The 15759-nt window shown below is 38.5% G+C and overlaps 2 protein-coding genes across 2 annotated transcripts in view; one reads left to right on the plus strand and one right to left on the minus strand.

The window, feature by feature from the left end:
* LOC111347607 (uncharacterized) overlaps positions 1 to 15759 on the minus strand; it is a 563268-nt gene that overhangs the window by 35857 nt on the left and 511652 nt on the right. The gene's annotated exons all lie outside the window — the stretch shown is intronic.
* On the plus strand, positions 11434 to 12459 carry LOC148731438 (uncharacterized). The gene has a single exon (XM_088760761.1). It carries the CDS (start codon positions 11434 to 11436, stop codon positions 12457 to 12459), a length of 1026 nt encoding a protein of 341 aa, XP_088616887.1.

The raw sequence follows: 15759 nt of genomic DNA on the forward strand, positions 1-15759 counted from the left end.
AATTTTGCATTTTTGCACACAACTGGCAAAACAAGTTGAGTGCACGCGAGGAAACAAATGCGTTTGGTTGTGGTCGTGATGCAAACAACTGTCGTATTGTAAAGTAAGTTTTCAGGAAGAAAATGATTCGCTTTACAATAAAGTAGTGTACAACCAAAGGAAAATAATAGGACAAGTAGACTTTCGCATTTATAATATCGCCAAGAAAACGCTTTGGTTTCTATTTTTATGGCTGCTATGTTACCAAGTGCCGATTAATTACAACTCTAGGCCTTTCCTGAATTTAATTTTTGTAGTGATGATTTTTTATCGAGTCTCGAACCTCGCGTTTCCTTGACCGGTGTTTGAACTTTGTAGGCATATATAGTTTTGTTCCTTCTGTGGCTTTTATTCAGACTTCCAAGAAAGGAAATCACCAAAGGTGAATCTCAAGAATAAAGATTATGTGGGTGAATGCAGTTGCCTCAAATGGCCTTGACTCTTAATTGAGAAACTAAAGACAACCGCTGCCGGCCTATTTAAAAAAATTGATTTATCAAAGGTGACAACAGTCTTATCCAAAGGTTTTAGCCTTGATCATTACACCAAAAAATACTGCTTAGTTTAAAAGTAAGCCTTAAAATCTCAGATTAACATAGGATTGAATACATCGTGACACGGTTTGCTTGAAAACGTCGATCTGAATACTATTCACCGAGCAAGGTTTTGAAATTTAGCAAGAGGCATAAGTCCCGATATATAGTTCTCTCCAGTTTATTGTTATTATTATTATTATTATTATCATTATTATTATCATTAAATCTTAAGGATATGTATGCAGCATCTGATGCGTTCGTTGATGATTCACCGAACGTATATTCACCTGGAAACAAATAGAACCTGGTGAATTCAATGAGCTCCTGGTGCGTTAAAGAAATATGAAAAAGCGGTTCATTTACCGAGGACCAGATATAGGACACAAGAATGTCTGTCAGACGTGAGAAAACCCGCCAGAAATTCAAATTTTAAGATTCTCTAGTCCAGACATTTAGATCGAAAGAACTGAATTAAAGCGCGACTCAAAACAGGAGCAAAAGTCGTTAAAAGTTTAAATCGTTGTCTGAGTTGTGTCGTCTGCAAGGGTCTTACCTGAAGACGGCGGTAAACTTCAGTGTGGTTAGACGTTAGATAAGATAATGACTTTATTGGATAACACAATTACTAATAGAACCAGTAGTTCTCATTGTGCTCCATGTTATTTATGTTTGTTATTCTTAGATGCTAAAAACTTGAATTGACCTCTCTAGTTTTTTCTATCATGTTCGGGCTTCCGTTTGACGACCAATGAGAAACGCATTAGGAGTTGAAATGATAATTTTTTTTTCTACATGGTGAGAAAGTATTTTAAAGATAGTTCATCGTTCACTAGAAAAGATATTTATTTTCTTGGAAATAGGCCACCAGCCTACCATATTTTCCATTTTTTTTTCCTTTTCAAAGAGTGCGTTTTATATGACATTTTGAATTCGGTGGATAGATATGACAGTCTTAAGAATAACATACTGCAAATTACAAATATAAGTGATACAAGGAATACTTTATTTTTTTCTAGCCGTGAGCAAATTGTTGTAAAAAAAATCGTAGTCTTGTCATGCAGTGTTATGAGTCTCTAAAACTACAAATCATTCCAAGGCAAGCGATCAAAACTACGGTAATAATGAGCTGGCGGAGAACAAAACAGGAATAGTTACATTTCAGTTTGTGCTTGAATTCAAACTACTGGTACACTTCCCTTGAAGAAGAAACTTAACACCTCAAAGCCAAGGTCGTCTTGTAATTTAGATTAACATGTTTTACATAAAGGTTTTTCTCTGAGAACCATTTTCCATTTACTTTTTAATGAGCCCGTGAGAAAGGTTGAAATCCTTGGAACAGAGGTGTTAGCTCCATTTACGACTCTGAATAGTGTAGATTAAGAAAACAATAACAAATTCAATTTAGCGAGAGTTCGAGTCGTCTGGATATAACTATAGTTGTCAAGTAAACAAAAAAGTAATGTAGCTAACGTTGGTCCACCAAAAATATACCGGCTATGATCTCACTCGATTACGCATCACAAATAAGCCATAACTTGAATAATAACTGGTATTGTATCAGAAAATATTGTTGATCATAAACTGCTCCGCAAACCCTATGTAGAAATTATCCTTTTCCCTACAAGTCTTTGTTTTCGAAAGCAACATTTTCATTATGTTTAATGTATATTCATCTAACGTATTCAAAATTCATTTATTTTAGTCAACCTTATTTCCTTATTTTTGGCAGAGAGAGGAAAAAGATATCATCACTTCAAAAGAAATTGCGTGCAAATGCATACACCAACCCACGATGAGCTGAGCCACCTATTGGAAGGCAATGAAATTAAACATAATTGCCATAAAAGGTCAGAAAGTAAATTATACTGGGTTAAAAATAAACCATCATACGAAGGAACATTTTATATCTTGAAAAGAATACGACTCAGCAGATGTTGGATGAGGAAAATGAAGGTTAGAGCGACAAGTTCTTGATAAACAAAAGTTGGACAAGACTAAATTAATATATTCACCTGTTTCTCTTTAAATTTTAAAAGCTTCTCTATCGTCAATTCATTAATTGGTTCCTGATGAATTAAGTGTAAAAGGAAGACTAGCGCTAAAAAACGAATTTTTTGTGTGTGAGGAACTGCTTTCGTGGAAGAAAATCATAAACAATTGGGCCAGCTGTGTTTCTCCCAAAATTTTTTTGGATATCATGACTCAGTTTCCCCTTTCATTGTATGACAGTGATGCTTCCACAGCTCAAAAATCGACATCGTAAAAATAAGCACGTTTGTAACCTCCATTATTTCCTTTCTTTATATGTTAGTGTGAATAATGTACTATATTCTTCTTTTTACATCCATTTTACTCTGCTGTATGAACAATATTTATCATTTGGACATATCGCCGCTGCCGGAGTTGCTTTTGTTGTTGTTATTGTTTTTTTTTTTTTTAGTCATTAGTTCGTTCAAATATCGACTTCATCAGTGTTGTTACTACGGTACTCCTGATGCATAAGATGCTTCTGCTGTGTTATTATACAAGAAAATGTATCTTATAAGTAGAGATCCATTATGGGTAGGATAAAGATAGTGTGTACTGAAACCGACCATGTGCATTCTCTACACTCTTACTTTAATCCCAAATAATTCGACATGGTGGCAATGGGAGCTTATCTGGGACGTTAAAACGAAAAGTACTCAAAACAATTGAAAATTTTTATCTCCACGAGTCGTTCCGTCTCAGATCAAATGAAATTTATTTCATTACAAGCTTCATATTAAGCCTGTGACAGTTTGATAAACAGTAGGTGTTTTCTATTTTTTCCCACTTAAGATTCGATTGACTCTTCGAAAAATCACTTTTATCTTAACAGAAGGACGAAATAAGGTGTATGAATTGGTCTAACGGGAGTTCTTCGGAGTCGTAGAAGAAAAAAATTAATAAATGAACAAAGTAGAGCATACGAACAAATGCACTATTTTGGGATTACAGTTTCCTTCCAGGAACTAATCGTCAGTACACTTTTCTGAATGCTTAAACACTTAATGCTGGGTGATCAAAGATTCAGTGAGCTCTGAAAGGAGCTCCAAATCACTAACAGTGTGTTTGAGAGCTGATAAACGTATTGTTTGACGCGTTGACGCGAACAGGGTTTTATTGCACTCTTATAGACAACGGAAAATTGGCCAGACTGCGACATTACCACTAATTGGGGTAAAAATTAATTATGATAATGACACCAGTAATAGTGAGAAAAATTACATATATTAAGAGGATATGAATAATGATGATTGTTTAATATGATTGTTTTTTTTTGGTAAGACAGCTGATCTGCCAATTAGCGCATTATTCTTTCTGTTGATCACAAATTAAACTCATGACTCCATAATTTTTTATACAAGCCGATCAAGTGGTGAGTAATAAAATAATTAGTTCAGCTTCCTTAGACTGTTTTAACCGATAGTTACCAAAATATGGTTCTTTTATAAACTCTTGAAAATTTCGCATTTCGAACAGTTAAACGGAAAGAGGGGCACACCAATGGAAAAAGAACAACTCAGAATCGAAATAAAATGGATGATGTTCATCCGCTAGAATTAATCATACACAGCGCGCCATCAACAATATAAGAACTGAACTATACAACGATGAAGCATGTCTGGTGATCCGCACGATACCAGAACAAAAAAAAAACAAAGCAAAAAAAAGCAATAATACCTTCTCAATTTGTCCCTCTTCCAATAAATCGATGCTTTCCAAGAAAATTGCAGAATCGCAAAACACGAAACTTCGTTCCGCAATGACAAGAACGACAAAAGAGGAAGGAGATGACAAGTGTTATGTCTAAAAATATGTATATCACAATCCAATTATCATTTCCTTTGAATGGTTATTATTTTACGTCGAAGCAAGCCAATAAGAGGACAGGAACATTGTGGGCTTGCAACCATCTGGTATAGTATTGACTAAGTCTCGATTACAAGCAGTAATTTTGAGTAATATTTCCCTTCTAAACAGTACTGAGATAATTGTAAATTTATTTCAACTTATTGTTAATGCAGTTGATGGTTTGCGGACAATTTTCAGTTCATAAAGTGAAAAGAAAGAATTGGGTTCGTTGGTGAAGCCGCTGATGAGTACGCTAAAAGATGCGTAAGTGGCCAGTGATGATGGTTTGTAAGGAAAGCAATGGCGTTTGAAAATGTTTTTTATCTATTTTTGAAGAAGGGAATTAATTTCTTTCCTGTCCACTTCTGAATTGATAAGTTGGTGAGGCCGGTGGGCGTACGTTAAATGATACGCGACTGGAATGGTCCTTTTTTTTTCTTGTCCAAAAATTATTTATTAAGTTCTCTGCTGCTTGTAAAATAAATGAGAGGTATAAGATAAGTTGGTAAGGCAAATAAAAAAATAATACATATAAAAATTAGATCTCCCTCTCCCCCTTCCCCGAAATGCTTTGAGTGATCTAATGGTGCTTAGTGATCTAAAGGTGCCAAAGAGTCGGAAAAATTGTTTTTCTTTTTTAGCAAAGAGCATTTTATATATAAACTCTACAATTCTGCATTTTCTAATATGCATTTTCCGTTTCCAACACTGATTTGTGGAATGTCAAAGGAAGTATTGACCGGCGTCGTGTGATAGAGCCTTCAAAAACAAAGATGTATTTAATCAAATAGTCCCTAGTAAAACCGCATGCATTTAACACTATGATTGTCAAGCAAGCCGATGTAACAGGAAATTAGTGGCCACGAATCATTGAAGAATGTGTACAACAAAACTGGAAATTTGTCAAGTTAGCTTAAATTATCTTACCACTCCGGACTTACGTATCTGGGTGTGTATATCCATACCTTATAAAACATAGCATTTTTGTAACTCAAGAAGATGGGATTGAGATAGGTCGTAGAACAGAACGTGTAATGTTGGACTGTCTAATCAAAGGACTGTCTTGGTTTTTTAAACATGGAATTAAGTACCGGATTGGGAATTCAGAATCTCGTACATAAAGGAACGTTGCCATCAACGATGAAAGATATAGGTGAAATGAATAGCTTATCGAGGGGCGTTGCTTAGTATTCACTCAGACGGTGTGCGCGCTCTGATTGCGTTGCATTGTGGTAGCATTATTTTCAATGTGGTGGTGAAAGCGGAGACTGGTATGTATTTGTCGCGTATTCCATCGTTCTCAAGGAAAAAGTCGAGCACTGTCTTTTTAGTATCTAATTTGAGACCGGTTTTTGAGAAGGTCAAATTTGCTGTAAGTCATATTTTGAAGACTTTCAAAGATTTAGATGGCTACTTTGATCCTTCTTGATCATCTCTGACCAAACGCTCTCTAACGTGTATCAGAAGGTCCCTGTCTTCTTACAGAGCGTTTGCATGTCAAGGGTCAATTCTCTGTTAAGTAAACTGCGTTTATAGAAATATTATTTTTGTCTTTGATATTACTCCTCCCGCCTTCGGGTCGGCTGAGAGTGTAACTGTTGCCATTTGTGTCCAGATTCATAGGTGTTACGACGATCGAATTACTTTCACTGAATCTGTCACGCAATTCCAGATTTTTCTAGAATTATCTTTACTCTGTAATATTCCAGAAACTTCTTTCATGTGACTCAGCAGTTTCCAAAACTATTACAACTTGTAATACGCTATAAATAGTAATAGAACATTCTAGATACCTATAGTAGATGTATAAAAGCTGGCTTGTGAGAAGTACAAAAAAAGGATTTTCCCGAGGGCTTACCCTGGTGGCTTGCTGGCTGAACTTGTGGAAGGTATGATGTGACGAGGCTATAACTTTTTGACCTTGCGATGTTCGGAGAGAAGAAAGAGATGTGTACAAGGAAAGAATGCGATGAATCAAGAAAGCCAAGCGCAGTGGTCTTTAGTCAGTGGAAGTTGGAATTCGAAGTTGACCAAGACGATGAACACTTCTACGGCATAAAGGATTGTAAGCCTGCTTTACGAACTACTTAATTTAATCTTTAACCTAAGTAAATTGGACAGTGTAAAACTAATTAAATAATAGTAAAAATGGGTCGCTGCTTGTTTTTACATTTTTGTTGCGTGCCTTATATCGTACTCGGGAGTCTATTTTCATATATGCTTTGTTTAGCGGACATCCGTTGGTCATTCGTGCACGTAACAAAATTGGGGGCCTGTCAAGTATGACACCGAAATTCCTAGCTAAAGATTAGGGGAGTATTTGTTCATCACCAACTGAAACATATAAAATGGCAGGCTTTGGGCGGAATTTTGAACTAATTGCGATCAGTTCAGTTTTCTCCTGATTGAGCTTTAGCATGTTGTTTGTCATCCACCAGTCAATGTCTTTGACTCATAGCTCAACAGATGACTTAGCTAACACAGATCCTTGAGGCACCCCATGTGCTAAACAACGTTGTGATGACTGACATTCTTCAATTTGCACAAACTGTTTGCGAGATTTGAGATACGAGTCAAACTAAGCAAGGGCATTACCCTTTAAACCAAAACGATTGGAGAGTCTAGATAAGAGTATTAAATGGTCAACCGTATCAAATGTTGAGGAAAAGTCGAGTAGAAGGAGTATAACCGACTTGTTATCATCAACAGCACGCAGTATGTCATTTTGTACTTTTAGTAAGGCCGTCTCAGTCGAGTGCAAGACCTTGAAGGCAGACTGATACGTCACATCTAGATGGTATGACTTTACATGGTCAGTAAATTGTTCAGCAACGGCTTTCTAAATGATCTTTGAGATTAGCGTCAGATTGGAAATAGGACGAAAATTTGAAAACTGTTTGAAGTAAGCATCAGGTTTCTTCAGAGACGGAGATAAAGCAGCGACTTTCAATGCATTAGGCATTCTGCCAGTTGAGAGAGACAAATTGACAAACTTAGTTATTGTAGGTAGCAACACCGAGAAACAGCTCTTGAGAACCATTGCAGGTAAAGGATCCAAGACACATGACTTAGAAGAGGGCTTACACGCAAACACCTTTACTTCCTCTTGGCTAACCTTTCTAAAGTTACTGAACTCCACAGGACATGTTAATGGTATTGGCCGTAAGGGCCTTACGATGATATTTCTCTGAACAAGTTTGGAGAGAATTTTATCAATATCGTTAATGAAGAAATCAGCAAATGAATTTGCCAGAGCAGAATTATCAACAGAGGGTGGATAACGCTTCCCAGATGGGTTTTGAAGTAATTTATTAACAGTCGCGAATAATACCCTTTGATCTGAGGGATGTTCATTGATGATTGAAGTGTAGTGCGCTGATTTCAATGTAGCAATTAGGTTATTAACCACACAGCATTGACGAACATCCCGGTCCCATTGTAGCCGCGAAGCACGCCACCTCCGTTCCAGTCTTCTCCTTTTCCTTTTCTCAGCTACGACATCCGATGTATACCACGGTGCAGATGCCCTTACAGTTACCAGACGTTTCTTTTTTGGAGCATATTGGTCCAATAACTGTCACAGAACCCTATCATACTGATCTACCATCGTATCTAAGTCAGTAGCTTAATCTTGTAACAAAGGAGAATCCATAATGCCCTTACTAAAGCAGTCCATATTTAAGGAGTGTAATTTCCAGACGTTAATCAATTTTTTTCTAAATTGAGGTTTCTGAATAGATAACACACAATGAATTGCAAGATGATCCGTAATAACAGGATCCTTAACTTTGGTATCCTTTATAAGTGAGTCATCTGATCTTGTAAAAACTAAATCAAGGGTATGGGCACTGGTATGAGTTCCACAATTGACATGTTGTTTCAGATCATATGACTCAAGAAGGTCTGTATAGTAACCCCCCTTCCTCTCTGGAATTTAGTAATGAATCAGTGGCTTTGATATTTTATGCTCATTGTTGAATTCTTACCCCTCCCCCAGCCTTTTCATTTTTTTGGCACAGTAGGGAAAAAGGAAAAAAACCTGCCACTACGTTAACGGTGAAATGATTACACTGTATATATTTTTAACTGAGTTACAAGTTTTTCAAAATACTTACCTCGAGCACTGAAATTTGTGATGAGTGAGGTACATGTGGTTGAAAACTATTTTTTTCTTGTGTGGTACCTGATCTAGAGTAAGATCTATTACAGCCTATAAGCACTTACACCTAATAAGTAAATTATGGAATAAAACTTTTGGCATTTTGATCAAAATCAAAGATAACGCGATCCGACCAACAGGTAAATTTGGGATCTGAGAACTTGTTTAAAATCATAAAATAAAACTAAAGAGCGGATTTTTATATTGAAAAATACATATCATGCGACTTTTTCGCCGTTAAGTTGAAAACATTGGTGTTCTAAAGAGGAAAGACCTGTGTTTATAGTTAATAGATTATGCAAATTAGCGTTATTTAAAATTGTGTCTATAAAAACTTTTTTCTACGATGTTCTTAAACACAAAGAACTGTCTCTTTTAACTGAAGAGCATATTATTCCACACTTCTGAGGCAAGGTATATTTTGAGTTTATGGCCATTTTCATCTCCCACGAAGCGCTGATTAAGTAAAACAGCTGTGTTTGTTTTGCACGCTTATCGCCAACTAATTCAGTTATCATCAACCACAGAGAAGTGGACATCGAAGATCTTACCAGTATTATTTCCTTAACCTCTCTTCAGTAGCAAGAGATTTTTTTTTTCCGGCAAGACGCAACAGAGCTCGTTTTCCTAACAGCTTCTTTTATCCTATGCCGGATTATTTTCCCTCCTTCGAAACTTTGTTTACTTCGCTGTAATTCAATTAAAATCCGTTGGGATCTACACCAGTTGTCACGTGACATTTACTGACTTAACTGCGCAAGCATTCATGCTGTAGTGTTTGTTTATCGGAAAGATGTCTGCCGAACCCTTAAATTGTTCTCTTTACGAAATAGTACAGACTCCGTGTGGGTCTAGTAGGGAAGAAGCGAAGAACGTTTTGCTCTCCGACTGCAACGCAGATATATCCACCCATTTACTTAGCTTCCACTTATCCAAATGCAGCGCTATTACGGAAGTGGAGCTAATCATGGCAAGAACGGGAATACAACATTTGTCGAGAAGTCAACTCGCGGGTATGACAATCTGCCCGAGGCACCGACACTCACATGGAAGATTCTGGAGGGGTCCAAGATCCACACCGGGAAAACTACAGGTGTGTCGGGCAGCTACGTTGTAAACTTCCAAATGGCCGACCAAGTAAAACGTATATTTGGCGTAATCGCTGCTGTTGGATCGCGTAAGTACCATAAGCCTTAACTTGTGGTTTGCTAGCTCTATTTTCCAGCCCTGCACTCCTACAAGTCTACCCTTACTATACACTACTCCTAAAAGTTTCTGTTATTGTTGCTCACATTTCAACTTTCCCGTAGCTCATACTAAACTGCCGAGTAAATTTCTTCCTTTTTCTAAATATTTTTGGTTTTCTTTGTTTTCTTTTTTGTTTTCTTTTTGTTCTTTGTTTCATTTTTGTTTTTGTTTTATTTGAGTTTTTTGTTTTTGTCTTCTTGTTTTCGTTTTTTTTAAACTGGCCTGCGTAGCTGGCAACTTAGTGAGCGGCAATATTCTGGAGTCGTATATGTGAACGATCCTTCGCAGTAAAGCACTATTTGAGCAATAGTGAAAATCAGACCTGAAAAAATTTCAGGCCTGTACGGGATTCGAACCACTGACCTCTGCGATACTAGTGCAGCGCTCTACCAATTGAGCTAACAAGCCAACTGGGAGCAGGCCATCAAATTAATTCGACATAAACCCGTAGATGATAAATCAAACAACAACAAACATATGAAACATATGTATGAACTGCGGTTATGAGACGTATATGTGAACGATCCTTCGCAGTAAAGCACTATTTGAGCAATAGTGAAAATCAGACCTGAAAAAATTTCAGGCTTGTACGGGATTCGAACCATTGACCTCTGCGATACTAGTGCAGCGCTCTACTAGTGCAGCGCTCTACCAATTGAGCTAACAATATTCTGGAGTGGTGGATCGGGTGTGTAAATTTCTTCCCATTCCCCGAGCTAGCGTCGACGCATCTTACCGCTCAAGAATACTCTTCCTTTAAACACATACACAAGTACGTCAGCTGGTCAGGCCAGTAATATTATACATTACGATCGCGAGTTATTAATCGTTTGCACTACTCTATAGCTGTCTGCACCACTTGCCGGAAGAAGCATGCTGAACGATTGTTGAGTTCAAGATGGCGGGGTTCTGCCGAAAGTTCACAAGACCAAGAGGGAGCAGTTTCTGAAAGGTTTGTTGGATCTATTTATTGTCCCTTAGATTCCGTACTTTTCTCACTGTGTATTTAGCTTGCGCATGCCACATCAACCATGCACACTAGGCAAGGAACTCAGAAAAATAATGTGTTAGTGGCTGTGGAATAAACTTAATATGAAAACAACACTGCTGGATAAAAGATGAAACCCTTCTTTTTGTCGCAAATTAACCCCTAAATATGCCTTTCCGTTTTAATGAGTCTTTCAATAAAAAGAGGCTTTATAGCTGATAAATCATGTTCAGAAATACTCGCTTACCTTTCCCGTTGTTAGTGAGACTGTCTTATTTCTCAGACCAGCCAGATCGGATGCGAAAGCTACTATACATGCACATTAAGCCGAAATGGAGACCACTCCATTTCGTCATTTTCTCAATCCAAAGCCTTTCTCTAGTCCCGGCTGGGGTCCAGGGAGTGCTCAAGAAACCTCTCTTCAGAGCACCGACACAGAGATTCTCAGCACTTACAACGCAGCGATGGACAAAATTGCCAGCAATATTACTTGCACGCGACTACCACTAACTTCACAACTTGACTCATGAGATGAATGCACTGCAGCACAACGACAATACTACATCCACAAAGCGGCTGAATACTGCATGCTGGTGTACGATGTGATAGCCCTAAACGACGGTAAGGGGCGCTTTCATGCCTTGATATCTCCTGGTGAAGAAAATAATGATAAAGTAGTAGCCGATGACGTGCTGAAAGCTTTGATGACCGCTTACAAGAATGCTGAAGCCAAAAGCACCAAAACGCAAATTCTAAGCCTTTATGCCTATAAGTATTCGATTAGCACGTTAAAGAAACTGCACTCACCATACGATAAGTTGTCAACTCGTCAGATACAAAGAACGCGGTGTCATGCAAAAACAATAGGTCCTGGAAGAGTGCCTGAGAAGAAAAAACATCATCATGTGCGCATTGATATGAGTAAAGTGGACCATTTTATCGAGTTCATTAATCGTCCATATTTTTACCAGGATGTGTCTTACGGAACTAGGTCGCTGCAGTTAGACAGTGGTGACACCATTAAGATGCCGAACGTCGTGCGTACAGTGACGCGCTCTACAATGATTAGCCAGTACATGCAATTCTGTCAGGAGGAGACGTTTGAACCTCAAAGTCGCTCCACTTTATTCAAGACTCTTGAAGTCAGAGAAGCCTCACAGCGAAAGTCATTGCAAGGTCTCGACAACACTGCTGCCGATGGTTTAGCTGGCTTTCATAAAATTGAAATGATAGTCGACGACTTAGAGAAAGGGGGAATGAAAAGGCAATGGAGCGCTGAAGTTCTAGAAAGACTGAAGAAAGCAAAACGCTACTTGAAGACTTATTTTCGCGTTCATTGTAGTCCAGAGGAGGCTGTATGTCCGGATCATTGCCGTAAGCTCGCTCTTGGTGATGAACAAGATCTCGACTTCCAGGAAAATTGTTCCCACCAACACACAGAAAACTGTAAGGTGTCCAAAATCTGCGAAATGTCCTTGATGAAGTCGAAGACAAAATTCGAGGACTGTCTTGGAGACCTTACAGCAGCGAGCAACGAGATGATCTCCTCTATGACTTCAAGCTGGCAAAAACCGACATTTTGCAGTGGAAGGCTCTCATTGTTCCCTCCATAAACCAGGAAGTAGCAAAACAAGATCAGCTGAAGATGATAAGCACCAGTCAAGACTGTGCACTGGTCATAATGGAGTGGGAAATGAAATTTATCCAGCTTAGATTTCATGAGAAGCAGTCCAATTGGTTCGGCAAGAGAGAAACGAGTTTGCACATCTCGACAGTGCTCACAAGTGATCTAAAACGACAAAGGAAAACTAGAACTGCACTCCTATGCCCATCTGTTTGGCACCTGTCAGCAGGACTGGTTCGCCGTGTGTTCCATCATAGAGAGTATACTGAAAGAAATTAAAACCAAGAAGCCCCACATCACTCGAGTTTACATGAGGTCCGATGAAGCTGGCTGTTATCATAATAATTCTCTCATTGCCGCAGCAAGAGACATCGGTCAGCGGGCAGGTATTGGAGTCTTTCGGTATGACTTTTCAGAGCCACAGTATGGTAAGGATGTGTGTGATCGTATCCTGTGCCCAGTGAAAACATGCATCCGACGTTTCTGCAACGAAGGACGCGACATTCTAACAGCGGGAGAAACGAGAAAGGCGCTCTGTGAGAGACCAGTGAAAGGTACATCCGCGTGCGTATGTGAAGATAACGGGTCTAAGAGAACCTTAGAAGTGAACAAGATAGATGGACTTAGCAAGCTACACAACATCCAGTTTGGGGATGTTGTACGTGCGTGGAGGTTGTACGAAATAGGGCGTGGCAAGGAGATTTCTTACGACCAACTAGTTTTAAATGACCAAGGGGACACCGCTCTCGTTGTAAGTAAGGAGTTCTTCCCTTTTCACAATGCACGTGTGTATGAATACACAGTTCCTGGAACAGAGGTTTCAAATGAAGGCGATGATTTGGACGATTCAAAGATGGACATGTTTGAATGTTTGGAGCCTGGATGCGTGAAGAGTTTCCAAACGTTTTCAGAACTCGAGTTACATTTGAACGTAGGGGACCATTGTGTGAAGGATGAAAGGCTGTCAGAAACAGTATATGATAAACTCCGTAGAGATTGGGAAGAGAGGCTTACAACATCAGTCAGCATCACTGACGAACCACAGTGCGAAACTAGTACCCACCAGGTTGTACGTGACTCAATGCCTCCAGTAAACACTGTCAGTATGGGCTGGGCCCTACCCGAGCCACGAGCAGATCCACTAGATTCAGTTGCAAAGTTAAGAGCAGTATTTAACGGCAAAGTTTGATCAAGGCGAACAATCAGTGCTAAAAGCTGACCCTCAGCAAGTTTCAAATGATATGCGAAAGGGAAGAGACGAGCAGAGCAATAGGTTGTTTGACCGAGACGAGTGGCTCACCAGGAGCCAAGTGCAGGGGTTTTTCTCTCGCCTTACAGCAAACAGAAAAAGGCAACGAACACCCTCAGAAATCGAGCGAAATCCGAAGGAACTGTCCCTAGAGGAAGAGGAAGCTGAACGAAAACGGCTGATGGAACACATCCTTAATGAACTAAAGCCGCAGCACCCTCTGTCCTACAATGCCTTTAATCTGTGCGAGTGCGCAAAGGAGAATAAGCTTAGTCTTTTTAGTGTAGCAATCAGTCAAAGAAATCTTGTCGTTTTTTGAAGTACCATTTAAATCAAGAGACAGGAAAAATGACCTTATTGAGCAACTGATGTCATTTATACAGGAATGCCGATGCTTTAATTAAACTATATCAGAAGCTGCATAGCCCAGGAAAATAAATGATGGTGCCTGTGGAGTGAGTTTGTTTTAGAACAGTAGGCACAGCCTCAAAGTAACCTGATAAACAGTTGCACTCAGCGAATTAACGTACTCACTTCTGAGAAAACTCGCGAAAATCTCTCAAAATTTTCGTTATTAAGTTTGTGGCGATGTTCTTAACTCGCAAAAATTAAAAGAGAAAAGAGAAAGGAAAAAATACTACCCTGACCGTGAGAGATGTTAGTAGTATTTACTCGTAAATATAGGTTTGTGATTTTCTTAATTTCGAGAAATTAATGATATGTGAATTTTGCAGGAGTTTATTAAAATGCCAGTTTGAATCATTTGTATTATTTTTCCATTTGTCCCGGCAGGATTCTCCAACTGTCGATGGCTCAATCATATTGCATATCTTCGGGATTGGCGTTTGGTTCGACAAACCTCTGAAACTAGATGTTGCGTGACCAGGCGTAACTGACTCAGTTACGTTAAAAAAGTAATCATGTAAAATTCACCTCTTTAACAAATACCGTTTTGAAATGATGAATATATGAATACAGTATATAGGAACTGTGGAACGAGAAGAAGTTCATCGCAATTATAGACGAAACTTTTAATTTGCAAAAATGAACCTGAAAAATTCATGCTTGAACGTGTTTTGAACCCTTGACTTTTGCAACACCTCCGGTTCAGCACTCTAACCATTAGGCTAACAAACCAACTGTGATGCCATTCTACAAATGATGATGAAAAACTTGCTAACCACGTAAAAGGAAAACTTTAGCAAATAGCTGGAAGAAATGGTCAAATCTGGCAAATTGGCCACAATAATAAACACGAGTGAAATGAACAACTTCTTCAACAACAAATTCACTTTGGCACGTCGTTGATAACTGAAAACAAAGGCTAGCGCTCTTGAACATTAAGTAAGTTCCTCAAGTCCAAAATGGATACAACAGTAACGTTTCCAATTTTATAGAAACTATTGTTTGCATGGTCAAATATTGCTACGGAAACTATTTTGGACGCGTGTGTCGAAAAAACAAGGAACGCATGCAGCTAATTTGCATATGACTACAAAGAAAGATTTTTCTCAAACATTTCCTCCATGCCATGTAAAACGGACAAAACAATTTTTTTATCGATTTTTATACTTCATTAAGGAGTTGGTACTTTATCTTCAAGCAATTTTTAGGCCGTTAGGGCTTACAAATCGGATTCATGTGCGGATCGTGTTACTTTGGTTTCGATCAACATGGCGAATATTTGTTAAATTCGCAAATATCTCTGCGGCGCGCCATGAAAGTGCCCAAAAGTTCTATTCTATAATTTACTTATTAGGTGTAAGTGCTTATAGGCTGTAATAAATTTGACTCTAGATTAGGTCCCACACAAGAGAAAATAGCTTTCAACCACACGTACCTCACGCATCACAAATTTCTATGCTCGAGGTAAGTATTTTGAAAAATTTGTAACTCAGTGAAAAATACATACTGTGTGATTATTTTACCGTTAACGTAATGGCAAAAGGTTGATCTTAGACATATAAGATAGAAAGCTCGTTAGAGTTGAAAATACGGCTTCAGCAGCATTCGACTTTTGTTGCTAAATTATGGAGGTCC

The sequence above is a fragment of the Stylophora pistillata genome, chromosome 5, assembly GCF_964205215.1.
Source record: "Stylophora pistillata chromosome 5, jaStyPist1.2, whole genome shotgun sequence".
NCBI lineage: Eukaryota > Metazoa > Cnidaria > Anthozoa > Scleractinia > Pocilloporidae > Stylophora > Stylophora pistillata.

What these genes read in the sequence shown, in the direction of transcription:
- LOC148731438 (XM_088760761.1), top strand. Translation starts at nt 11,434, where the DNA reads ATGCTGGTGTACGATGTGATAGCCCTAAACGACGGTAAGGGGCGCTTT.